Consider the following 26,413-nt stretch of genomic DNA (forward strand, 5'->3'; position numbering starts at 1 on the left):
GCTCAGCAGCCCTGTCTGTTCTTCCCTCAAAGATGGTTTTCTCTGTGCCTGAAGTAGATTTTCTTTGATATGTGCGTTTATGAGTTGGGGGAGTGATGGGTGTGGGAAACAGATGGAGAAAGCACAGGGAAACACAGTGGTTTAAAGGAATAAAAAGATACTTTTTATTGGAGTCATTGCACCAAAAGCAAGGAGCCTCTGAGGAAGGAAAGTGAGCCTGAGGAAAGAGAAGGTTTGTGGTGTCATTCATGGAGGAAGGGCTTATAAGGATTTCAGCCTTATCAGTTAAGCCAAATGCTGAAGGGTGTGGAAATGGTGGGAAGAGGAAGGCACAGGGGGCTGAGCAGGGCACAGAGCAGAAAGTGTGAGAGGCAGGAGAAGGGACAGGGCTGGCCATGAGCTCTCTGGGCTCTCCAGGGGTGAGAGGCAAGGATGGGAACAGAGCAAGGATTGGCAGTGATCCAGGCAAGCAAACAAACCCTTGGATAGAAATGGGTGGGGGTAAGGGGGCAGGGGGTGACAGAAAGGAGCAGCTCCTTTCACCAAAGCAGGACTGTCCTGTGATAAACCCTCAGCCGTCCTTGAGCACTCTCCCTGTGAGGGATGACTGCTTTCTGCCTCTTGCTTCAGCACAGGGGTTTCTTTTGGGAATTTGAGCATGTGCCTGAGGCGTTTTGGGGACCCCTTTACCTGGAGCTGTGCCCCAGCACGGGCTGGTTGGCTGGGGTGTTCACACCAGCTCACCCCTTACCTGTCCCACAGGTGATGCCTGGCCCTGCCCTGGTGCACACAGAGGCTGCCAGACCTGTGCCTCTGACACCCTCATGGCCCATGCTGGGTGCTGGGGCTCTCTGGGAAGCCTGATGTAAAAAGGGGAATATGGCCAGGGCAGAGCTGAGCTCAGCTGCCTCCCCATGGGGTTTGCACTGAGGCATCACAGCCAGGAGGTACCACAGGAGGGGATGTGACAAAGTCCTGCTGTGAGCGCTTCACAGAAGTCACCTGTACTTGTCCTCCCATTCATTATTTCCCAGCTAAAGCAATGTAACAATTACAAATTTGTATTACCTGGAAAAGCTGCTGAAAGCAGGATAAATTATTAATTCCCAGGCTGCATTCTGAAGAATTAATTTCAGCACCACATATTGAAAATTCTCCTTCATGAGAAATAGCCTGGTTTTGAGAGCATGAGATTCTGAAAAAGTGAAATTGTTCCAAGCCATTATTGTATTTTCTGACAATTTTATTTTTCCTTCAATCACTCTCCTTTAGCACACTCAGCTAATATACTCAAATTAGTAGTAGGAAACCTACATTTGTAAGAATTCTGTTTCTGTATAAAGTACTGAAGTAATTGGGATTCCAGGGCAGAACTGTGGAAATTCTTAGCACGGTTTGTCCGTATCTTATCAGAACAGGCACGCTTTTCCCACAACCTGGCCTCTTGCCAGAGGGACTGAGCAGACTTGTTGGAAGCCCCCTTTGAATGGGAGAAGTAATTTTTTTGAATGGATTTTCTGGCACAACTCCTGTTGCATGTGTGGTTCATTGTTCTGGGTGATGTGGCTGTATTTTACCCCCTAGATAAATGTTTTAGGGTTGTTGGTTTTTTTGATGATGGGAGGGGTCCTGGGAAAATAATCAGATTGCTGGTTCCATACAATTCTATAGGCAAATTGTTTTTTTGTTTTAAGTGGTTTTCCATGTTAATTGTGTAGCTTTGTGAGCATAATTTTGATATAAAGGACACCAGCTGATTAACCCTTGAACTTTTTGATGCTCAAAGGGCTTAGTAATTAAAAAGCAAACTATGTTCTCTTCTTCAAGGCATTTTAACAGTGTTGTTATGGCAGTTCATGTATGTATAGATGTATATTGTGTGTTCATAGTATAGTAATTCACTGAAAAGTACTGCTGGTGTTGTCAAAACTAAAATAAGTGGTTGCCACTGGTGGCACACCCTCAATTATTGTAAATGTCCTTCTGTGAAGTTGGAATCAATCCCTCTGTGCACCACAGTCCTGCTGTGGAGCTGTGCCAGCCTCTGTGAGCAGAGGATCCGGCCCTTAATATGTATTACAGGATAGTTAGTATGATGTGTAACCACAAAGTAACCACAACACACAAAGAAGTTCTATTTTAGCCCTGCTGGAGCAAAGTTGCTGGAGCAACTGTTAATGCTGAAGACTGAAGTGCAAGAGATTGCTCAGTGGGGGAAGGAGGCAGAAAAAACTCCAGATTTTGAGTTAACATGTGTACAGACAAATTCTCACGTCCCAAGGCTAAGTTTTGTCTATAAAAATTCCTTAAGATTTGGGTCTTTGTAATTAAAGCATAAAGAATAATTATCTTAAGCTCATATCTGCAGAGGAAGAACTGTGTATTTACTTATTCTCTGCCAAAAAATCTTTTTAGCTGGAAAGATTAACAAAAAGGCACTGAAATATAAAGAAGGGCCTTCCTTTTATTGAAATATATATGTTTTGTGAACAGATTCAAAACAGAGCTGTCACAACCATTTTTTCTTCCTTTCTTTTTCAAAACAGGGGTGGGGGAAGCATCCAACTCCAAACTTAGTGCCTCTAATGCTTGGAAGGCATTATGATTAATTTTTGTCCTTAGGTTTCCAGATGTTGGATTTCATCCCAACTTTTAAAGACCTCTAATGTTTAACAGGATATGTGCTGAGTGTAGTCTTTAACAGAGTTTTCTTTCATTACTCCAGGATCTATAAGAAAAGGTAACTTAGGAGGCTGGTACAGATTTGGAGCTGAACCCCCAGCCTTCCAGGAGAGCAGCCAAGGCTGAACGTGCGAGGTTGGACTGGAGCCGTGTTCCTTCGGGAAGAAGATGGCCAGGGCCCGGAGCTGGCAGCAGAGCCCTTGGAATGCCCTGCTTCTGCTGCTCTTGTGCACGGGCAGCTGCCAGGCACAGAGGGACTGCACGGGCACCGAGTGCCAGGCCCTGGAGAACTGCATTGAGGACGTGCTGGAGCCCGGCGAGTGCTGCGCCACATGCCTGCAGCACGGCTGCACCTGCGAGGGCTACCAGTACTATGACTGCGTCAACGTGGGCTTCGTCAACGGCAAGGTGCCCGAGGGACAGTCCTACTTCGTGGACTTTGGCAGCACTGAGTGCTCATGCCCCAAGGGAGGGGGCAAGATCAGCTGCCAGTTCATGCTGTGCCCGGAGCTGCCCCCGAACTGCATCGACGCGGTGGTGCCGGCGGACGGTTGTCCCCAGTGCGGCCGCATCGGCTGCCTGCACGAGGGACAGAAGTATGTGGCAGGGCACACCTTCCACATGCCCCCCTGCAAGGTTTGCCACTGCCCCAATGCTGGCGGGGAGCTGATGTGCTACCAGCTGCCAGACTGCGACACGTTCTCATTGAACACGGCCAGCCCGGGGGACGCTGAGGACGGCGAGCCTGAGCGGCACTATGACGATCCCTACAGCTATGACCAGGAGGCCTCTGAGGGAGACAACACCCAGGTGGAGTCTCCAAAGAAGTACAGGAGTTACTCGTCCCACCTGGAGCATGAGAGCCTCAGCCAGGAGCAGGGTGAGGACTATGACTACCTGGCGGCCAGCGTGGCTCCCTCGGCCCCAGCCCCAGCTGACCCCCACACCGAGGGTGTGGCGGCGCCTGGCACCACCCCGGTGCCCCAGGGCCCTGCCGAAGTCCACGGCGCTACGGAGCGCGGTGAGCGCCGCAGGCTGCCCCGCACCACGGCACCCTCCCTCCAGCAGGTGACACGCAAGGACGCACCAGCCACCACCAGGGCTCCTCCACAGCACACCACAGCCACCACCGAGACACCTCAGCACCTGGAGGAGTTGGAGAGGAAACCAAAAGGGAACGAAGAGAGGAACGAGCAAGAAAGAGCCCCCCACTCTAAAATGAAAAAACATGCCAGGAATGAAGAGCCAGAGAATAGCATGTATCAGGGCTTGAAAGAGGTGAACTTTACAGAGCTGAGCTCAGCAAGATCATCCCATGAAAGCCTTGAGGGGAATGATTTCCCCAAGGTGAAGTTCAGTGCAACAACCTCTCCTCCGGTTGCTCTGAAGGAAGACCGCAGCCAGTCCTCCCCAAAGCAGTCGCAGACGCTGTATCGGTACCATCCTGAGGAGGACGGGGACCCCAATTCCATCCATGCTAACCCCAGGCTGCCAGAAGGTAAGAACGACTCCAGTGGGGGTGTCTAGAGAACTCTAGAGAACTCTTACTCATGATAACATTGGTGCTCATCCTCTGCTGTGTTGTTCTTACTGTTGCACATGTCCTTGAAATCAACCAAACCACCACCAACCTTCATCCATCCCTTCAGGAGGTGGTTTGTGTTCTGTTTCACAGAATAGGTCCCGTTTCACTGTTGTCCACCCTGCTTTGATTTCACAGACAGTGGATGGGGTTTTCTGGTATTTTAACTTTATTTCAGATGATGATTTATTAAACTCTGGCATTTTTCTTCAATTACTTTTAACTTCTGTTGTGATGTTAAAGAAACATCTTCCTCTACATAGAAGGATTTAATTAGTTATCTCCAGTTACTAACTCAGTGTAATTACATTTGTAGCTTTTGTCTTCTTCTGGAAAGGAAGTGAAACAGTTGTGCTTTCACTTTCTAAATAAAAATATTTAGAGCACTTGTAATATTTATCTCATGGTTGAAAGCCTGTCTAAGCTCATTAGTTTAAGAACTCGAGAGATATTCCCTGAGGAATAGTAGGGAGAAAAAGGGCTCTCTCTTGCTTAATGTTTTTTTGGGGCTGGAAGTTTATGATGTTTATGATCAGCTGTGGCAAGTATACGTATTTCCTCCCTGCCTCTGCATTCCTCTTGACATCTGCAGGGAATATTGATTATACATTTTCTGCAATGCTCATTACTGTAATGAATGCAAACTTTATCTCTGTAAATTAGCGCATCTACAGCCCATATTTCCAATTCATTTTTCATCAAATCAAGAGCAGTACCTCCTCTTTCAAGATGTGGCACAAAATGTTCTCACAAGACTCAGCTGGAGGATGCTTGCAGAGAATACTGATGAGTCCCTGGGCAGTGGCATTTCTCCTGGGCTGTGTAGGTAGCCCTTAAATCTTGAGCTGTCCAGTCCATCTGGAGAAGTTTATGCTTAAGAAGTTTAATGCTCTCCATTAACAGATGGGAGGAGGAGAGCACATTTGGAGCTCAGACACTTAAGTCCTGACACACACAGCACCTTGTGGCTGTTCAAACAGAAAGTGTGACAGGTCCATGGGTGGAGATGACAGCTTTTTCCTTTTCCTTTGACTTCCTTTTTATTTGCTTCAGCCTCCCTCAAAATCTGAGCCACACACCAAGGCTGTGTATGATACATGGGCCCAAATTAGGACTGACACACAATAACCCATTTCTTGATGCAACTTTAAAGAAGATTTTTTTATATAAAGTTGCCTTTTTCTTTCGAAAAAGGAAAAATGGGTGGAGTATCCTGAAATTTTCAATGAGAGAGTTTAAGAAAGTCTGTTGGGGTGAAAGTGTTTAGCAGCAGAGCTAAGTACTGGATTTTAGAGTCTGCTCGGGTGATTTGCAGTCGGTGATTCCTGGGAACTGCTTGGTTGAGACAGGTCTGATTGGGGGCTGGATTAGGTTGAGGTGCCTGGAGCAAGATGTGATGGATGGCATGTCAGGCATGAATTGTTCAGCTACCAGAAGCAGGCTTGGGAATCACTGGGTGCCATTTTCCCCTTAGCTAAGATACCTGCGATTTCCTTTAAATATTGCAGAGGTAGAAATGAGAAATAAATGTCCCATGGGAGCACAGAACTCTCTGACTGGCTGTAGATGCTGCAGCTCCAAGGCTGCTGCTTCCCTGCCCGACAGAACTGCTGCATGTTCTGGGAACCAGCACTGGTGCCACCACACCACGTCCATCACCCACAGTCACTGACAGGTGGGACCTGGCCAGGCAGCCCCTGATCTGCCCCACCATTCCCATCAGGGATATTGGTAGAAGATCTGTATGGAGCTACAGTACCCTCTCCAAAAATGAGAGCTCTCTCTTGCCATGACCAGCACTCGTGCCTAGGGATAGCAGTGCTTCCACTCGTTCTGCTGTTTTAATTGACGTGGTTGTGATTCATGGGAGTATTTCCATATGTTTCAAGTAATAAAACACATACATCTTATGTCTTCAGTAACTCCTGAGCCAGTGGTAGAGGGGGAGTGAAGATATTAGTCAGACTTGAAAGAAAAATTAATCTTGCCTACAGATACAGAACAAAAACGTAAATTTTGTGCATGTATTTCCAACTATAAAATGGCAAAATATACCAGAATTGCCAAATAACTTCTTTTCTCCCTTCAGGAATTGTTGGCATGATGTAAACTACATCAATCCCCTGCTTTTCAGAGCCTGTGGGGCTGTTGTGCTGTTCCCTTATGAGGCTGCAGCCACTCTGGCAGTGTGCAGGGTTTTGTTCGACCAGCTCTAAGCAGAGTGCTCTGGAGTACATTTCTGTGACTCTACGGCCATTCTAGATTTATTTTTATGTTTTGTTTCGTGTTTCTTTTTCCCCAGAGTTTAGAAAAGTTTGGGAGCTTCCAGAGAAGCTTTCAGCCCAAGTTAGGTGGCTATTGCATTTGTCCCTCCAGTTTAGCTGTATCCTGGCCCCAGAATTCTGCTGTGGTTGGGTCCTGATGCCTTTAGTTAAAAACTTGGCTTCATTACTTTTATCTTGCATATCTCACTTTGATTTTATATGTAGCTGAGTTTTCATCTCCCAAATCTTTGCTGGTTCATATGTAATCTAATGGTGGAAACACTTTGGTGCTCAGGAAAGGTTAATTTCGTGGTTTGGTTTTCTTTCTTCTTTTTAGCATTGTTTTTCAGCTGTAGTATTGCCCTGTATTCACATCAGCCACTCCATTCCTAAAGGAGCTGTAAGTGTACAGCAGAGGTAATTACTCAGCTGAGAAAGTGCAAATTAAATGCTTTCACCATGGGAAGGGATGAGATTAATGGAGACTGTTCTCTTTATAAAGTCTCTCTCCAAACATTGATCTTACCTGTCACTTACTGCAAGAGCAGCAAATGGGGGGAATTTTAATTTCTGTATTGCCTATTTCCTCATCCTAAAAATGCCCTGATCAGGGCAGGTCTGACTAAAACATATTTCAAGAACTTAGTGTCAAATCCTGTTACGATTTTCCCACTTTCTTCCATTTCCCCATGCTCTGGCAGTAGAGTGCTATTCCTTGGATAAATGTAGCTCAGGTAGCAAGCAGCCTCACTGTGAATGTTTTATGATTTGTATTCTGGTTTTGGCAGGCTCAGCAGCAGTTTGGATCTAGCTGGACCTGTCATGTTTCAGAGTGGAGGTGTTTTTCCACTTAAACTCCTCCACAACTGGTGATTTTTTTTACCCTGGTGGTTTTTAGAGATAAAGATAATTGTTCTCAAGCTAGAGTGAATTGCACCGATTTGGGATCTGAGATCAGTGGATGTGAGAGTGGCATTTATTGCAGGTGAATCCTGCCCAGGCAGGAGCTTCTGCAAGGTTCCTGTGAAACTTCTGAGGATGTAGCTGAGATTCCAACCCACCCATCTGCTGCATGTTTGCTGATTCTGAAACTCCTGGAAAAAGATGACCTTGAATTTCTGAAATGAGGGCAGACAGATCCATGTGCAGGTTCAGGAGCTGGACTTGATGGTCCTTTTGGTCTCTTCCAGCCTGGATATTCTATAACTCTGTGAAAGCAGACCTGCAGTGAGGGTTTGGAAGCATTCCCTGCGCACGCCCACCCTTTGTCCCTCTTACTACCACTATAAAAAGCACTGAAGGTGGGAGAATGCTTACATGGTCCTTCAGAAACAAACTCTGTTTGCAATTAGTTGGGATTTTTTTTCTATCAGGTGAAGTGTTGTCTCATTTTTACTTGAATTACCCCAGGCTTAATCCTGTGTTCTCTGCTTTATCCTAGTCCTTTCTGTAACAGGAAGAAATCAGCTTTGAGCCCTCAAAATAGGATATCTGAGGAATAAAAATAAACCTCAGGAGACTGGTGTGCAAGGAGAAAAAGCCTCTGGGCCAGCAAATGTGAATCAGCATGAATTACAGCCCTGGGTGACAGTGTTCAGTGGTTCCTTTGGTAGCTGGAGTTCTGAGGTAGCAGGAATGGGAATAAGGCAGTCCGAGAAAGTTGCAGAGAGAGGAAGACCAAAATACTATAAAATTAAAAAATGTCTATCTGTTCTGCCAAAAGTGGCCTTTGTACTTTATTAGGCAGCCAGATGCTAGTTTAGAAGGAAAAAATGAAATAGTTCAACCATTTCTATTAATGAAAACATCCCACGTATGCTATGTGGGGGACTGATTCCCTCACGGCTGCTGGTGCACAGCCTTCCCTTGTCACCTCAGGCATGGATTTGTGAGCAGAGGGTACAAGGAAAGCCCAAACCTGCCCAAATGACAGAGGAGTGCACTCTTCACAGACACTGCAATAAACAGTAGCCAGAGTATCCAATGTGGGTCTCTTCTTCCTCAGCTCCTGCTTTCAGTGGCTGCAGCGTTAGGTCTGTATCCAGTGCTTGGAGCAGTCCCGTGTGAGGGACGGGAGCAGTCGCGTGTGAGGGATGGGAGCAGTCGCGTGTGAGGAATGGGAGCAGTCGCGTGTGAGGAATGGGAGCAGTCCCGTGTGAGGAATGGGAGCAGTCCCGTGTGAGGAATGGGAGCAGTCCCGTGTGAGGGACGGGAGCAGTCGCATGTGAGGGACGGGAGCAGTCGCATGTGAGGGACGGGAGCAGTCGCGTGTGAGGAATGGGAGCAGTCCCGTGTGAGGGACGGGAGCAGTCCCGTGTGAGGAATGGGAGCAGTCCCGTGTGAGGGACGGGAGCAGTCGCATGTGAGGGACGGGAGCAGTCGCATGTGAGGGACGGGAGCAGTCCCGTGTGAAGGATGGGAGCAGTCCCGTGTGAGGGACGGGAGCAGCCACACAGGCAGCAGCCGAATTCCCGGTGTCCAGACCTATTCTAGTCAGGGGCGTGCTTTTAGGGCGAGTGCAGGTGCTTTGGGGTTTGTGTCTGGGTGATGGCTCTGGACATGTTGCTGCATGGCTGCTGCTCGCCTGGCAGTGTTTAGGGAGCTGCTCTAGGTCAGATCCTGCTGTTGCTTTTCCAACTGACTGGGCTTCAGGGCACCTCTCAGAGCTGCAGGTTCTGCATTGGGAATGTTATTCTTTGCAGGAATTCACCAGTAGAGCCCAAACCCTCCTCACCACCGTCCTCCCATTCCTCATGTGCATCTTCCTTCTATAACAGAGATACTACTCAGAGGTCATGAGCTCCTGGCTACAATACTTTTGTGTCAGGCTTTTACGGGGCTGTTTTGCTCCTTATCTTAAAGAGTATTTTAAGCCATAGCTGTATAGTGAATAGTGGTCTTTAGTTAGAAAATATAGTTTAGATGATCCTTTTTAAAGCTGCAAGGATCTGTGCAGTGATGCAGGCACAAGCCTGGTATGCAGAATGCCAACATTGGATGCCATGCTTTGCTAAAAGCCCTGTAGCCTGTCATAGTCAGGTGTCTGCTGACTTCTAAGAGCCTAAATAATTTAAGAAATGCTCAGATCTTGAGTTCTTTTCTTTTCAAACCCCAGTACCTGGCAATGTCATAAACAGAGATGTGTAAGAAGGTGGCTCTCCATCTTCCTGTGTTACTCATAAAATTAAGGTAACAGCTGCTGCCTGCAGTGTGAATCACTGGGGACCACAATGGGCAGGTACAGTCTACAAGGTGGGAGAAACGTGTGTTCCTGCAGCTCCTGCCAGTCCTGCCTGCATTAAATATCCTCTGAAGAGCACAGTTCTTGTCCCACACACAGCTCTGTGCTGGTGAGGTGCAGTCAGACCTCCCTCTGCTGACAGTGCATTATACCCCGGGCTGTTGGTGCTGCAGCACAGGGAGTTAGTTACACAGCTGCCCGGGAGTGTTCTGTATAAGGAAATCCATTGTGCTCAGTGCTCACCAAGAGAATGCACAGAGGATGACTGGAAGTGGAACAGGATGGAGCGTTCACACCTGGCTGGGGCCTGCAGGGGCAACCCATCCTCCCTGCAGCACAAACCCAGGGCAGTGCCTGCGTGGGACAAGCTTTCTACAGGGACACTGAACACAGGGGGGTTTCAGATATTCTTGCCTTCAGGGGGTTTAGGTACTAAGACAGTTCAAATCTCAAATTGTTGTCGTAATACAACTGGAGTTGGGCACCCAACCTAGGATGGCATCAAAATACCTTTGAAAACCCATCTCATGTACCTGTTCTGTAGAGGTAAAAATCACTATATTTGCAAAGTCAGCTCCATCCATGGTTTGCAACAAGAACATTGAATCTCAGTTCTGAAATTCAAACATGCTGCAGACAAAGTATGAAAATAAGATGGGAGGTTTTTTTGTATAAATTAATTACCCACTTGAACAGATGAGGCTGTTGGTCTCTTCAGGTTTCTCGAGGGAACTCCATTTGCTGGTTATTTATAGTAAGTATCCAAGAGTATATTTTTTTGGTGCATGATTGATATTTCTTCAGAAAACAGAATTTAAATGAGACTTCATTGCAGTAATGTAACCGTTATTCTAATCGATCACCGAGGAATTAAAACTGTCTCTGAATATAGCTCCTTGTTAGAGAAAGTATAAGTAGTAATTCCTGATCCAGATTTTGTGAGACAATAACCTTTTGAACAGTTTCAAATATGTAGGCCAAATAAACATAGCTTTCTAGCATATGCTTACTCATGAAAGGATTTGTAATTTCATTACCCCAGGCCTCACAGCGAGCAATATCTCTTACCTCTCAGGGATTCTTAGGTAACACGCCAGCAAGTAATTGGAATTTTATAAAGATCCCCTTATGTGTAAGCAGGTTTTATGTTTTTTGACTGTCTGTGCTCTGCTTGAGATAACCAATTCCTTTCTAAAGCCACCAGAAAGTCCTAAATCACCATCCCAAAGCACTGGGGGGTGTTTATGCTCAGCCAAAGGCTGGGAGAGGGGTAGGAGAAAGAAGTATTTGTGCTGTATTTAGGGCCAGCAAACCTCCTCTGCACATTTCCCCCTTCCCTGCCTTTGCCAGGGGCCAGGGAGCTGCAGAGCCCCCCAGGAGCCACCTGCCTGCTCCAGCACTACGTGTGGGTGTCTGGGGCACACCAAGCACCCTGCAGGTTTGTAAGCAGCAGCATTCCAGAGTCACCGTGTATGCAGCTGGTCACTGTCTGCTGGAATTGCTGCTTTCCCTCCATCCTGGGATGCCCTGGTGGTGATGGGGTGGCTGATGGGGTGGCTGTGAGATGGTGGCAGTGGCTCAGGTGGATGCAGTGGGGTGGGAAGGGAGGCTGGGTAGCCAGGGTGGGCAGGGGGCTCGTGCTGGGGCTGCCCTGCCTGCCCTCTCCAGCCCTGCCTGCCCTCTCCAGCCTGGTGCTGCACTTCTAGCTGCAGTTTCTCCAGCCCTTCCTACATCAGAAATGGTGCTATTCACACAAACCTCCGAGCAGTAATTCCTTCCCCTTGGTGTCTGAGTGCTGCTTGCTTTTGTGGTGCTGTTGTGAACCACAGGGAGGCCAATTGTGTTCATAAGGGCTCAGAGTTGTTTGACCATAGTTTTGAATTACCAAGTACTAAAATAAACGTTTATGGCTTCAACAGCTCTGGATTTAAAAGCTTTTAACAGTACAAAGAGTTGCCTGAAAGGGGAGGATTTGCATCAGTAACTTTTAAATGGTGTTATAAAAGTTGATGCTCTTAGGAGCTGTTCCTGTATGTAAACTATATATCTTAAAAACAATGAAAATCATCAGATGAGATCTCATGGCCTTACTGCTGCCATGTACAAGGCAAGTGACTGCTTGCAGCTGCAGTGACCTGTACGGCCCAAGGAATAGGTGTGCTAGTCCTGAACACTCTTCCACCAAGGTTACCTGGACTGGGCACATGGGGATGGCTCAGGGGTAAGGATGGTGACTGCTTATTTTGTATGAGGTCACTCTGTAGAAATGTTATTTCTAGAAGCTGTGGAGGGGCTGTTGCCCAGCATGGGGACTTGGTGTGGGGACCCTGCAGCCTGGTGCTGGACACCAGACACTGGGGACCACTACAGGAACTCTTCTGGGAGAGCTGCGGGAAAGAAATGCAGGCAGACATGCCTCCAGTGGTATAAGGGAAGTCAACAGGTTACCAAAATCTAAGTCAACTGGAAAAGCAAGTGTGTGCTCAGTACAGGATCATCAGTGAGCGGTGTTGAAAAGGAAGAGAGTATGGGATGTGAAAAAGGGAACTTTCCATGGATGTCCTATATGGTCCAGAAAATTTTCAGCCAATTTGATGCAATATATTCTGGTGACAGAACGACACTGAGGTGCTTTTTGTGTGATAATCCCCCGAGCACAGTGTGAGGGCTCCAGTCTGGCACTGATACGTAATAGCACTCACCTCCTCATTACATTCTCTGTGAGCAGCAGCATGTCTTTGGAGCAGGGGAGCTGGGGTTTGACTGGAGCTGGCTTCTAGGCAGGGAAAAAGAATTGAGAAGAAGATAAACGAGTTCTTGCAACAAGAACATCTGGCTGTACCTCAGTTTCCTTTTCTTCTAACCTCTCACTATTTTATGTTAATTTCAGTCTGAGTCTTCAAAGACATTGTATGTGCTACTTGCTGGAATAATTTTCTGAGCACAAGTTAAATTGATTAATATTAAGGAGTTACACATCTTGTATGAAGTGAATCAGCTAAAGAGCTTCTCGTGTTCATGTTCTGAGGTAGACATCCTGCAGGGACTTAGGAACCCATTATATTTTGTCAGTGGTTTGTAGCACAGTGTTTGTTATACTTGACAGCAAACCTCCTGCATGCCAATGGCACAGGGAAAATACATTCCAGGCACACAAACGTTGCCTTGGTAGGGAGGAGAATTCCCTGGAAAGCAAACACTGAACAGAAAGCACACCCTGCACTCCAGCCGGCCGAGTTGGGAAAGCAGAACCTTGTCTGGAGGGGACTTGTGTCCAAAGTTGTCTGGTCTGGTATTCCAAAAGTGAACTTCATGAAAACATATCTTTGTAATGAAATTGGAGCTTATATAGTGGTGGTTTCTTACAGTCCTTTCCGTAAGGTTACAGAGTTCTTCTGCGTTGAACAAGCAGAACAAGAAGCTCTGAGCGAGTTTAATGGTGTTTAAGGAGTCTTTTTTTTTTTTTTTTCTTTCTTCTCCTTTTAATAGTGATTATGAAAAGGCTTCTGGATAAGAGTGTGAAGGCGATGCACTGTGTGCCCGGTGGCACACAGAGCTGTACACCCGTCCCACATCCCTGCCAAGTGCTGTCAGGGTTTGGCTACCAAGCTTCCAGCTGATGGCTTTAAAGCTTCCTTACACCCGACTGTAATTCTGCAGCTATGTCTATAAAACACCTTGTTTATGGCCTATAAGCAGCTGAAGATTAATATAGTTCTCCCACTTATCCAAGAATCCTTCCTCTGCAATGTTCATTAATTTTCCTGGTGTTGGAATTGCCTTACATGGAATTACTAGTAGTTTTCATTTCCAGATTCAAACCTACAGTGTTCTAGCTGAATGATTTTGTAAGAGATTCACTCTGAGGAACTGTTTTTATTGAAGATAACATATACTTAAGTAATGTCTTATGCAATAATGATAAAATTTGTACTTTTCCTGGTTCTGGATCAAAATTGATAAGTGTTGTCTGAAGTCATGGCATTGAAAACAAAAGAAAAGCATAGTGACCATCAGTGATGGCTGGCTTTATGTTAGAAGGTTCCATAAATGTTAAATTTCAGTCATTTTGGATTGACTATGGTGGTTTTGCTGGTGGACGATAAATACAGAGACTTTCCAAAATCTTGTGCTGTGGTGTCAGAAGTTTTGGACAATGCTTTAAAGTGATGAATGTGCTTTGCGTGTGTTCTTGAAGTACAGACGTTTGGCTTGCTCAGCCAATGGCCCTGGAAAAGTTTTCCTGATGGTGTCTGTGCTCTTTCTCCTTCACCCTCAGCTCCCAGGGACATGAGGAGCAGGTTTGTGCTGCGGTGTGGCCAAGAACAAGTTGTGGGACAGGCAGGGACTCTCACTGCCCTGGTACCACGTGAAGCTAACCAACTGAGATGAAAAAAGAATTACGCTGCTGGTTTTCTTATTCTGGAGGAATGTAACCAGCCAATTAAAATGAACAGGAGCTTTTGGAGTCAGCCAGTTACATTTGCCTTCCAGTGTGAATAATTTGGTATGCGGTGAAGTTGTGGCATGTGGCAGAGAGGGGAGTTCAGGCTAAGTGCTGGTAACTCCTGTGGTGGGGGGGTGAACAGTTCAGCACTGCAGGGCTGAGGCTGAACCTCCTTTAGCCTTCAGTCCCAAGTCCCCATTCTCACTTTGGACCATGCAGGGAGCCAGTGCATCATCAGCACTGCTGTTTGTCTGCACCACTTCAACCATGGGGTCTGACCTTTATTAGGTAATACTGAAGCCTCCTCTTGGTATGGTGAACAGATTTACACAGCTTTGAAATCTGACCCTGCTATTTCAGAGAGAGTGCTTGTTTGTTAGTCAGCTTTTGAATGTAGTCAATAATGTTTCTTGAAAAAAGACACTGAAGGTCAGACCCTGTCTTGTCAATGCTATGTTAACCCCATTAGTTTCAGTGAGGTATACACTCATTTTAGCTGCATTGCTCCTCTGACATTACTTTAAATACTTTAAATACTTTAAAAATTACTTAACAGTTGCTGGAAGGGCAACTGTTAAGCATCAGAAATTGTAAAAATGAAATGCTGTCTTTAAGAAAGAACTCCTTACATCTCACATGGGCATACAGCAGTTGCTCTCACTTCACAAGGCTTCCTTTGCAGTGACAAAGCACTTAGTTGTTTGTTACATTTTCTGGTCAGACTCAAATTCTTCTCCCAGAATTTGCAGTTAATCTATGGTAAACGAATACCTCATAAACCATACAATCACTGTGTAAATACATTATTTTAGCCATTTTTCTCTTTTGTTTGTAAATTTCCCAAAATGAATGTCTGCGTAATGGACATTTATGGCTATGCAGTTGATAGCACAGGGCCCCTGGCACTACACGATGCCAAGGGTCACAAATAAGCTCCTCTTCGCATGACAGGCAGGAAAGGACTTGATGCCTGCTCATCCAGCATCACCAAACACATTCCTTTGGGACAGAAGAGCTGGTGTTGACTGATGAATATGCTTCCCCTACCCTTGCCAGGGTCACAGAACTGAGATTCTCACTGCTCTGTTTCAAATGTGGCACAGACAGCTTCAGACTCCCACAGAAAGTTAATCATGCCCTTGAACATAAATGTCTGGTCTATGGTTGGTTTTGTGCCATATGGTCCATTTTAGACCCAGAGGAATTGCACAGTTTTCTAAGTATATAGCATAAGAATTGTCCTTGTGTGCTGCACTCATACTAGGTCAGGATGCTGTTTGTCTTGGAGCAAGTCTTAGCTTAGTTTGGTGTAGTCCTGGTATTAGTGAAGAAATCTTCATAGCAGTTTCCTATTTCATATTTTAATGGCAAGAAATGTATGTGTATATATATAATAAAATCAAAGCATCAATAAGGTTAGAAACTAAGACCTCAGAGATCATCAAGTCCAAGCTTTCTCTGTCTCTCACTCTCTGGCAAGGTTCAGGAAAGAGTCCATTTCCTGGAGGGCCAGGAGGCCACACTACTGCTGATGTGGTGATTGATTCTATTCCCTAAGATGAATCAGGGAGGCTTCCTAACCCCTTCTCATTTGTTTTGGCTGGCTGTTTGCTGCCACCTTGCTGAGATTTTCCTTTTGCTGCTTCAATCTGCTCCAGATTCAGAACCTGAAAGCTGCCAAAGTTCATGGCAAGTGAGAGGGAACAAGTGTTGGTGCAGCGAAGGAGAAGCCAGGCTGGCAATGGGTGTTGAGGATGTTTTTGGTGTAGTAGCCCACGGCACTCTCAGTATGGGCTATGTGTTGCCTTATCTGTGCATTCTCCCAAGGATTAAAAGCAAATTATCTGCTCTCATAACCTGTCCCCTCTCTGCTGCTCCATCAGTTCGAGTGTACAGTGCAGGTTTGTTTGGCCCTGCCTCTCAGGGAGCGGAGAAGGTAAAGTTTAACCTTTATTAATTCAGTATCTTGGTGTAATTAAGGAGAAGGTGGCTCCATGTGGGCTCCCTCAGCCCAGTTCAGAGGCCTGGCTGTGCGTGCAGCTGAGGGAGAGTCAGCACAAAGCCGTACCTCTGTGTGTGGATGTGCAGGCTGGGCCCTAGAACAGGAGTCAAAGCTGGTGATCATTACCCACGGTGTGCAGGATGAGTGTGTCAATGCAGCCAACACTGCTGGGTATGTGTGTGCGACTGTTGAGTATCAAATGCCTTAAAAAAGGTGCAGAGGAACTTCCAGCTGTGTGGTGGGGAGCTGCCTGCTGAGGCTGGAAGATACCTTTATCTTGTTTGCCCTCTTTTCTTATTCCCTGGTAGTAAGACTTGGTTGTTAACTTTCAAACTGCTGAGCAGCTTTTAACTACTTGTGTGGACTAAAAATCCACCTTCATCAGATGCTAAAATAGCTCCTAACACATTCTCTGAATTAGTCTGTCAAGCAGGGGAGAGTTCAGTTCTGCAGCAGTGATGGCGGTTGCCACAATTTATGTAATTGAAAATAAAACCTTTGTAAGCAGGAGTTTAGAACTGGCAGAACTGCTCCATAGATATGTGTGGTGCTGTGGGAATGCTAGCTGGCTCAATGTAAACACTTGGCATATAGACAGATGGAAATTTTGGCACATCCCTTAAAAGAGAGGTGCTGCAGAGCCCCAGGGGTTTGGTCACTGGAGGTCAAGCCAGGGGAGGTGAAACAGAGAACCTTTGCTTGGGGAGCTGAGCTGAGCCCCAGGGCTCAGAAAATCCTCAAAGTGATGAAAAGTAGGATCTGGTTTGCAAAGCAAACACAGCACAGCAAATGCATTTGTGACTGTGGCTTGATAACAAGGATGTGTAAACAGACTGCACCTGGCTTCCTGTTAGCTGCATTTTTCTTCCATAACTGCCAGTTAGGCAAATGGATTAATTTGACAGATTTCTGCCTTTTGTAGCAAGTCACATTCAGAACAAGGAAGAGAGTTAATCTAGTATGAGGTTAAAGTTGTTTGTCAGGTGTGCTTGTAAAGAAGATGAATAAACTTCCCAGCATGGAAATGTATGCCTTGGACATCACCTACAAAATTAAAGGAGTGCCAAATTCTACAACATGTTTCAAATAATCCGATATACGAGGTTATTTGTTAGGTTCCATTCCCTGGAGTCCTGCGGCTGCCCTAAGCCATCAACTTTCATTTAAAACATGTTTTTTAGAAAAATAGAAGACTCTCAGTTTTCCTCAGAGAGAAACACTAAATCTCAAATGTTTAAAACCAAACAAAAGACACCGACCCTGTAAGGAGAGAGCAAATTAAAACCTATTAATTAGACTTTACTGTTTAAATGAGATGTTTGGAAGGAATTCTTCCCTATGAGTGTGGGCAGGCCTGGCATAGGGTGCCCAGAGCAGCTGTGGCTGTCCCTTGATCTCTGGCAGTGTCCAAGGCCAGGCTGAACAGGGCTTGGAGCAGCCTGGGACAGGGGAAGATGTCCCTGCCCAGGGCGGGGGTGGCACTGGATGGATTTCCAGAGATCCATTCCAACCCATTCTGAGATTCTGTGGTTCATGTTTCTGCTCCACTGCTGATGCAGTCCTTCCTCAGCCACCAAAGCCCTCAGGCAGGGTGGGGTGGTGGCAGGGCTGGGGGGGGGGGGGTGGCTGGGAGCCGGGGAGCACTTTTCCCAGCAGGATGTGGGAACACCTCTCCCAGCAGGGTCTGGGAACACCTTTCCCAGCAGGGTTTGGGAACACCGTTCCCAGGAGGGTCTGAGAACACCTCTCCCAGCAGGGTCTGAGAACATGTTTCCCAGCAGGGCCTGGGAACACCTTTCCCAGCAAGGTCTGGGATCACCTCTCCCAGCAGTTCTCCTTGGGTGCACCTGCAGCACCCGAAGTCACTGCAACAAGGAAGAACCAACTCTTGTTGGTTCCAACAATAGGAACCAACAGCTTGAAGGGATGAGAGCAAACCAAGGCATTTCTTTTGCTGAGACCCACAGAAGTCACTAGAGAGGGGAAAGGAAGCCTTGCTGGAATGTTCTGCAGAAGGGAGAGGAGCAGACAGGAGTGTCCTGCTCTGTCACATGCCCTAAGCCGTTAGAGGAGCGCCTGATGGGGTGGGCTGGCTTTTTGTGTCTATTTAACATTCAACCTGGAGGTGGCTAAATGGGAATGGTTTAAAATAGCCCCACAGTTGCCATAGATACTTGTCTAAATTGAAAATAGAGGTCTGGCCCAAGCTTGGAGTGTGTCCTCCAAAGCCATACTTTGAGTGAACTAGAGGAGCCCCACAAAACTGTGGTGCTGCAGGGATCCCCAGGATGGGGATATCTGGGTGTGTTTGATGTCACCAGGCAGCTCCAGCAAGGCTTTGCTTGGACCTGGAGACTGGGAAGGGAAGAATCCTTCATGCTTCAAACGCTTTCCTGCTTTTTTTGCCCCAGGAGGTCTGTAGAGCTGGAAAAAACGCCATGGAATGCTGCTTTCGTGGCACTGGGTTTGGCTTTTATTTGTGAAAAGTTACTGTGCAACAAAGCGGCAGCAAATTTAAAGTAGTTCAGCTGGATAAAAGCACCCTATTAAGGTAAATTTGGTTTAGTTGTTCCAGGAATGTGTAGCAAATGCGTGTCTAATTACAGATAAGGCAACTAAGCCTTTCATCTTCTTTCAGTGAAAAAAACTCGGCAAATAATGTGGAAAACGTTTTGGTGAAATGAATGAAGGCCTTTTCAAGGATTTAGTTATCACAGATGAGAGCCCCAGTTGAGGGAATTGAGAATGTTTCTCCCTAGCCTCCCACTGGATGGATGTTTTCGGACAATTGCAGCTGACTCTGGAAATGCCTCATTTTGAGATAACAATCTGTCCCTCTGCCTTTGGGGCTGTCTGGTGTCACCTCTGGCTTTGGGATGGGGAGGGCAGGTCTGTCCCTCTGCCTTTGGGGCTGTCTGGTGTCACCTCTGGCTTTGGGATGGGGAGGGCAGGTCTGTCCCTCTGCCTTTGGGGCTGTCTGGTGTCATCTCTGGGTTTGGGATGGGGAGGGCAGGTCTGCAGGGCTCTGTGAGGAGGGTGGAGATGCAGGATTCTTCCTGAAAAGTGCACACTTAGCAATGTGCCATGTTTCCTCTCCAATTTCTTGCTCTGTAGGTGGTAGAGAATTAGTGCTTAATTACTTGCAGGCTGTGGACAACAACCACCCCCTTAAACTGTTTACATTTCTGGATAAGGCTGGAGTTGGATATTCTTTGAGGTTCAGTCCTTCCCAAAATCTATGGGAGATTTTATAGTGCTTATTTATCTTTTATACCATGTACTGGGATAAATGTTTGTTCCCAAAGAGCTTTTATCTGTTAAAAACCCCAAAACCCTGTTCATCCATGTCTACATCCCATTACATATGATAAATCCCATTCACGCCATTCAGCTTCCCAGCCTGTGAAAAGGCCCAATCAAGAGGCTTGTGCAACTGGGGGAGTTCAGAACTGGGCAGAAAATCAGATCCAAGGTGGAGCTGGAGTTCTAGACTTGCTTGGATACAAGGAATTATATCTAGCAAATATCACTTGAATAAAACATTAACTTCCCATTATAAAACATAATGTTGCTCTGATAATAGTTCCTGTTTTGAGTAATCCTCATTTCCTGCATCTCTCTAGTGACTCATCACAGCAGAGCTCTCATCCATTCTGCTCTGCAGATGCTCTCAAGCTGCCTATTCCCCATCTGACTCAGCTCCTGTGTATCAGCATCTCCTCCCATTGCTGTGGAGCTCTGGGAGTGTTTGCCTGCAGAGCACTTCAGCCTCCTTCCAGCCTAAAAATGACTGGTGCTCCTGGCTGCACTTTTAGATTTAACTCCAATTTTTAACAAGTTTTTGGTTAAAAATTCACAATTTCAGGTTCTCTCAAGTCTTGGATCTGGAGCTGAGAAGCCCAGATTGCAGAAGCGTGTGTGTCTGTCCTTGTGTATATCTGTGAGAGGAACCAATCTTTCTTCCTTTCAGGTTTTCAGTGAGTGGTTGCCTGTATAAAACATTCCAAAATGCGATGTGTGCCTTCTGCAGCTTTAATTAAACTTCAAGGGGTTAAAAGTGATGGGGTGCAACTGTCTAAATGGAGACTGTACCTCTCAGCTGTCATCTCTGTAACAAGGCCTGAGCTGCTGCTACTAAATTTTATAGTTAAATATAAAGTTTTAAGAAGGCTGATGGGTGGCTGGTGAACTAAGCAACAAAACCACAGGATTCAAAGAATTTTTTGTTGGAGCTTGGAGGGCTGCAGTGCTCTGAGGTTTCATAAGGTCCATGTAGAATGTTCCACGTGTGAATTCAGAGCCCCCAGAGCTGGGGTAGAGCTGTGGGCAGGGCTGGTGTGACATTTGTGGTGCCAGGGGAGATGTTTGCGGGCTCTGGGCATACAACAGAGCCTTTTCTGACTCTCTCTGCCATTTGGGCTAAAGGAGAGGAGGGTGCAGGTGTTATCAGCTGTAAATCCCATCAGAATTACCTGGCTGTAAATAGACTGTTGATACTTCCCTCTGCTTCTTGTTTAAGGCTACAATAATTTGTTGTTCCTGAAGAAACACTAACATTTCCTGCCAGAAGGCCTGTGGGATGTGTGCAAGGAGGAATCTTGAATAGATGAGCCTTTCTTTCTCCTCCCAGTGTTCCCTCTGTGCTGCCCTAGGTGAGGTTTGGGGTGGAGGTTCGTTCTCCAACTCCTGGATAGTGTTGGGGAGCCTTTTTTTTCCTTTTTGAAGTCAACCTCACCCTCCCATGAGCAAAATGGAACCTGGTGTTCAATAAAGGGTGCACTGCAGTGAACTTATAACTGGTTGTGCTTGTCTGGGGCTTTCATTACTCTGGTGAAGCCCATGGAATTAGTAGCACTGCCATGGAGCTGCCCTCCTGTCACCTGTACCACAAGATGTACCTGGGACACACTGCACCAAAGCCCCTTTACTTTTAATTGACTTCTCCACTTATTTCTGGCAGTAATTTAAGCTTCTTAGGTCATATTTGGGTAAAATTTTCCTTTCCATACTGAAAGCAGTTTCTAGTATTAAAAGTTGCACATGGATGAGAGTTTTCACTGAATGAATAATGACAGAGAGGGGAGTTTTGGGACAGTGCCATGCTTCATATAGTTCCTTAGATAGATTGTCATGAGGTGGTTACCTCAGCTGTCAGTCTGTTAGGATTACATAACATTTTAAAATTATCTCCTTTACTATGGCCAAAAAATGATTCAGTCATCTTGTCTATTGTATTACCTCGAGCTCTTGGTATTTATTACATATGCAATCAAGAAAATAAGAGTCTGAGGCTTGCAGAGATTTATTTAGCTCTCTGCTAGTAATTTGGTTCATCAGAATGAGAAATTTATTTCTGAATTGTCTTTTAATGAGCAGATAAGCAGGTTTCTCTATCACTCTGAAACTGTGGGTTGTCACTTCAGGGCTTTGTTTTTACAAATGGAAGCTGTTATCTCTTGGATAGGTATCAGCCTGCTGTGGTGGTTTCCACTGGTTTTAATGGAGCTTGAGTTTAAATACCCCAGCTAAAAGAAGGATAAGAACCTTTCTCTTTAGAGATACTTCTTTTACTGTGTATTTGATGCTTGATGGAATTTACACAGCCAGAATGAACCAACCCCTAAATGATTTTCAGTTCTGTGAATAGTGATTTTTTACTTGGGTAGATTGTGATACGACAAGGGGGAATGGTTTTAAACTGAAAAAGAGCAGATTTGGATTCAATATTAGGAACAAATTGTTCCCTGTTAGGGGATGCCTTATGACACTGTAATAACTTGTTTTGCAAGGGCCAAGGCAAACAGAGGTATTTCTCTGTGACAAGGATTTATGTGACCAAAACAGAGGATGAGCAACATGATGTTTCTGTGTGGGAAATAAAAATAGTTTATTAACTGATGGACTAGCTGGGATTTAACTTAGTGCTGCTGAAACACTGCATATGTGCAGCTGAAGCTGTCTGAAAAGAAGGTAGGGGACTGAGCAGAATTGTAAGAGGTGAATTCAGTACCTGGGCTCTCAGTCCCTCAGTGCTGGGTTCCACAGGTTCCACAGCAGATCAGGGAATATCACAGAATCACAGAATCACTGGGTTGGAAGAGACCTTCAAGATCATTGAGTCCAACCCAGCCCCAACACCTGTACTAAACCCTGGCACCCAGTGCCACATCCAGTCTGTTTTAAACACATCCAGGGACAGTGACTCCACCACCTCCGTGGGCAGGCCATTCCAGAACTTTATCACCCTTCCTGTAAAAAACTTTCTTCTAATATCCAACCTATATTTCCCTTGAGCAGCTTAGGGAGGAGGAAATTCCTCCATTCTGGGGGTAACAACCACAAGTTGCACCAGGGGAGGTTTAGGTTTGATATTAGGAAAAATTTCTTCATGGAAAGAGTTGTCAGGCTTTGGGAGCAGGCTGCCCAGGGCAGTGCTAGAGTCACCTGAAAGTGTTCCAAAACACGTGTGGATGTGGCACTTGGGGTGGGGGATCAGGGTGGTGCTGGGCTGAAGGCTGGACTTATCCAACCATGATTCCATGGTTCCTTTTGCCAGAGCCTGGAAGCTTCTCTGTGGGATGGGATTTCAAAGCCAGGCAAAGCTGGTTTTCCTCCTCCAGGCTCTGAATTGAACACAGTGTATGACACTGGAGATTGTTTTAGAGATGTGCAGCTCTGCGGGGCATTTCTCTTTCACATGCAATGTGGAAGAGAAAAAGCCAGAAGAGCAGAAGAGAATCTGTGTGCTGATCCAGTGTGGTTCCCCCACTGACCCCAAGTGGGGTTCCCCAACAGCTTTTAGGTTTTTGGGTTTTTGTTTGCTTTTTCTAATTAGAAATTTACAATTAAAAGTCCCTGCTGCAAAGCCTGTAGATGACGCGTGGGTTGACGGAGCAGCGAGTAGCAGGGAGGCCTGCACAGGGCTGTGGGAATTGCTTGCACTTTAACATGCTCAAATGAAAGGTCATTCCTCTTCAGCCAGGAAGGAAAAGGAAAAGCTAATTCTCTCTTCCAGTCTGGGAAAGCCACCAGCATTTCAACACACAGAGCTAAAAGCTGCCATGAGGTTTATGGAGCAGAGAGTGGGGTGATGGAAGATGTACCCAGCACCCCTAATTCAGCTGTCATTCAGTTTTAAGGCTGCTCTTCCTAGAAACAATTACTGTACACAAAATTACTTACCTCTGGGTCCTGGGTTATGATGAACAGCATCAATCCCTACAGGTAAAAAACCCACTTCCCTCATTTGCAACTTGTGAAATCCTATGGGAAATAAGAAAAAAAGAGTACTGGTTTAAAGAGATAGAAACGGCCAAATAATTGCAGCTTTCTCTCTGTTTTACAAACACAGCATATTTGGTAGTGCAAATTCTCAGATATTTTCAAAGAAACACAGAATAGTATGTAAAGTGTGGGGGATTTTTGGTCAATATCCATTTTTTAAGGAAGTCAGAAAGAAGGGTAGTAGTAGGTGTAGTTCTTTTTGTTGGCTTCTTGCTCTCTTTTTTAAGCCTTTTTGTCCTTCAGTTTACACCAATTATAATTTATTTACAAATGTATTTCTCAGGGATGTCATTCAAAAGCCATGTACTATGAGACAAGGCAGATTTTCATTTTTCACACCGTCAGATTAAGCTGTAGAAAGTGGATCAAACAGGGCACATGGCTGGCCTGTTTTTTTTTGTTTTTTCCTCCTCTGCTGAAATAAACTCATAGGTGTGTGGTGGTAAATCCTGAGAATGGTCATTCCTGTGTGGGGTAAATCCTCACTGAGAGTGCTCATTCCTGTGTGGGGTAAATCCTCACTGAGAGTGCTCATTCCTGGGAGCTGGAGCTGGCCGAGCCAGGTCTCAGGGAGGTGAGAATGCTGATAGACTCTGATAAATCAGGCAAACGATGCACGCTCTGCACCAGCTCCTCCTCAGCTGAGATGGCTGAGAAGGACAGCTCCAGCATGGAGAGGCTGATCTGCTGGCCCCCTCCCAGCTGGAGGAGCAGTGTGGGCTGCTCTGGAGTCCTGCAGTGTCCCCAGCCCTGGCAGGGGCCGGACTCTGCCCTGGGACCAGCACTGCGGTCCTGGCCCACAGGAGCCATTTCAAGCTGGAGGGTCATCCCAGGGCCCGGGTGTGTCCCACCATGCAGCTCCAGGGAATTTTGGCACTGCTGTGCAGAGCCATGGCTGCAGCCTCCCCTCCCTGTGGCTTGGCACCGGCCGGCTTTTGGCAGGAGGAGTGACGTGGAGCAGGAACTCCACCGGGACCTTTGGCATCGCTGGCTGCAGGAGCAGGGCCCTCTCTGCTGCTGTCATAGCTCAGGGGACATCAGCTCTGCTGCACTTTTGTCTTTCGCCATCATCCCTGCACCCTTCGTTCCTCAAATCCTGCCAGCTACAAAGAGAAAATGAATGTGGGTCTTGGGGTAGTGGTTGGACTTGATGATCTTGAAGGTCTCCTCCAACTGAAGCGATTCTGTGATTCTGTAAAACATGAAAAATCACCCTTTTCTTATATGGGGGAAGACGGATCAGAAGGGGAAATTTGTATTGCACCACCTCTGGTGAGTGAAGATTACCACTATTAAGAGATAAAACAGTTAAAAACATATCAAAACTGCATGTTGGCTTGGGTCCTACTTTGAAAAACAAAAAAGTATTCTGTGAAGGTGATGTGTGATGGACCCATTTGTTTATCTGAGGTGAAAAAGGAAGGAAAAAGTCATCTGAGATCTGTCTGATGTGAAGATGACCTGAGCTGTGCTGTACATATCTTTAGAGATGGAGATGATATCTCTTGCTAGCAGCCTAAACACTTCTTAAGGCATTGAGGAGATTTTCAAGATATGCATGAAGAGAGATTATCATGAGTTGGACTGCTGGGATTTAAATTATGGCCGAGTTGAAGGGAAAGCATCCTCAGCTTAAAGCCATTCTAATTGATGTCAAGTCAGTCTGTCCTCAGAATTTAAAGCCATAAAATTGTTGTTTAAAAAGTGGATGCATTGCAGTGTGGAAGAATTGGGACAGGCTGAGCATTTGTGGAGGTGTGACTGGAGTTGTACCTGCAATCAGCAATTAAAACAATTATCAGTGATTATAGCTCAGTAAAATGTCAGATCCCTTGCATTCCTCCAGCAGGGTTGGTGCTAGATGGTGCTGGGTACACAGTTCCTAAATTCAATTTGTAACTTGTTTCTGTACAACAAACAGGATTGGGAAAATACTACATCAAGAGTTAAAAAGGTCGAGTCTTTCCTTTTAGCAAATTTCACTGGCTGTCAAGCAAAGATATCAAATTTAATTGACTTTTTAAACATATGAAGTGTTTTGGAGCTATCCCATGGAAATAGCATTTAGAAAGTTTTACCTGTCCATGGTGTTTCTGTTTGAGTTGGATCTACACGGTGCTGCCAGAGAACTGGGCAGTTTGGGCTTTTGGTGTGATTTTGTTTGAAGGCAGTTGCTGATTCTTGGGAACTAATGTAACCTGTGTTTAAATGCAAGTGCATTTTCCTCATTTGCAGTTGGTTTTTACGTACCAAGTCTACTGTACAGAGGCTTGCAAAAAAACCCCACCTTTTTTATGACTGATTGTCAGTAACAGTTGATGTCATTGTAGATTGACATGAAGCCTTGGAAAGCTGGAAGTGGCTAAGGAGTTTTTCCACTCACAGGTAATTAGGCAACTATAACACGGGAACATTGGTAGAGATAAAAGGGTGTGGAAAGCAGAATTATATTTAGGAGGTTTCTTTTCACTCTGTTCAGTGTTGAATATTAGGAAATAACTTTCCTCCATTAATAAAGTGTATGGAGTTATGCTGGTCATAACTTTAACAGATGATGGCAGGAAAAGTAATGAGCCTTCAATCAGAAATGGTTACACTACGTGAGGCAGTGGTGCTTTACACTGCATGCACTGTAAATGTAAGTAATTTTAACATTGTTGGGAATTCATGAAGCTCTGAACTCAGGTTTCCATGTTTTCTCAGGTTCCTGAAATGTTAACGCTTGGGCTGTGGTGCCAGTCAGTTCAGTTCGTGTGCTGACAGTGGGAATTAGAAGTCATTGAGAAGTCAATGAGCCACTGCACAGGAATGAGATCTATTCCAATTGCATGGATTCGGTGCAAGTGTCAGGTTACTCTGATTTCACCCCTTGGCTCCGGGGGCTGCACATAGGAACTGTGCAATGGGGTGG

At 45.8% G+C, this 26,413-nt stretch overlaps 1 protein-coding gene across 5 annotated transcripts in view; it reads left to right on the forward strand.

The window, feature by feature from the left end:
* The window catches only part of FBLN2 (fibulin 2), a 92,574-nt gene that overhangs the window by 22,143 nt on the left and 44,018 nt on the right, over nt 1–26,413 (forward strand). For all 5 annotated transcript variants that reach the window (XM_053989560.1, XM_053989557.1, XM_053989559.1 and 2 more), the window contains exon 2: nt 2,726–4,180. In XM_053989560.1, coding sequence (XP_053845535.1) covers nt 2,851–4,180 — 1,330 coding nt within the window. In that variant the 5' untranslated portion in view covers nt 2,726–2,850. The remainder of the gene's footprint in view (nt 1–2,725; nt 4,181–26,413) is intronic.

The sequence above is a fragment of the Vidua macroura genome, chromosome 13 (assembly GCF_024509145.1).
Source record: "Vidua macroura isolate BioBank_ID:100142 chromosome 13, ASM2450914v1, whole genome shotgun sequence".
In the NCBI taxonomy this organism is placed as follows: Eukaryota; Metazoa; Chordata; class Aves; order Passeriformes; family Viduidae; genus Vidua; species Vidua macroura.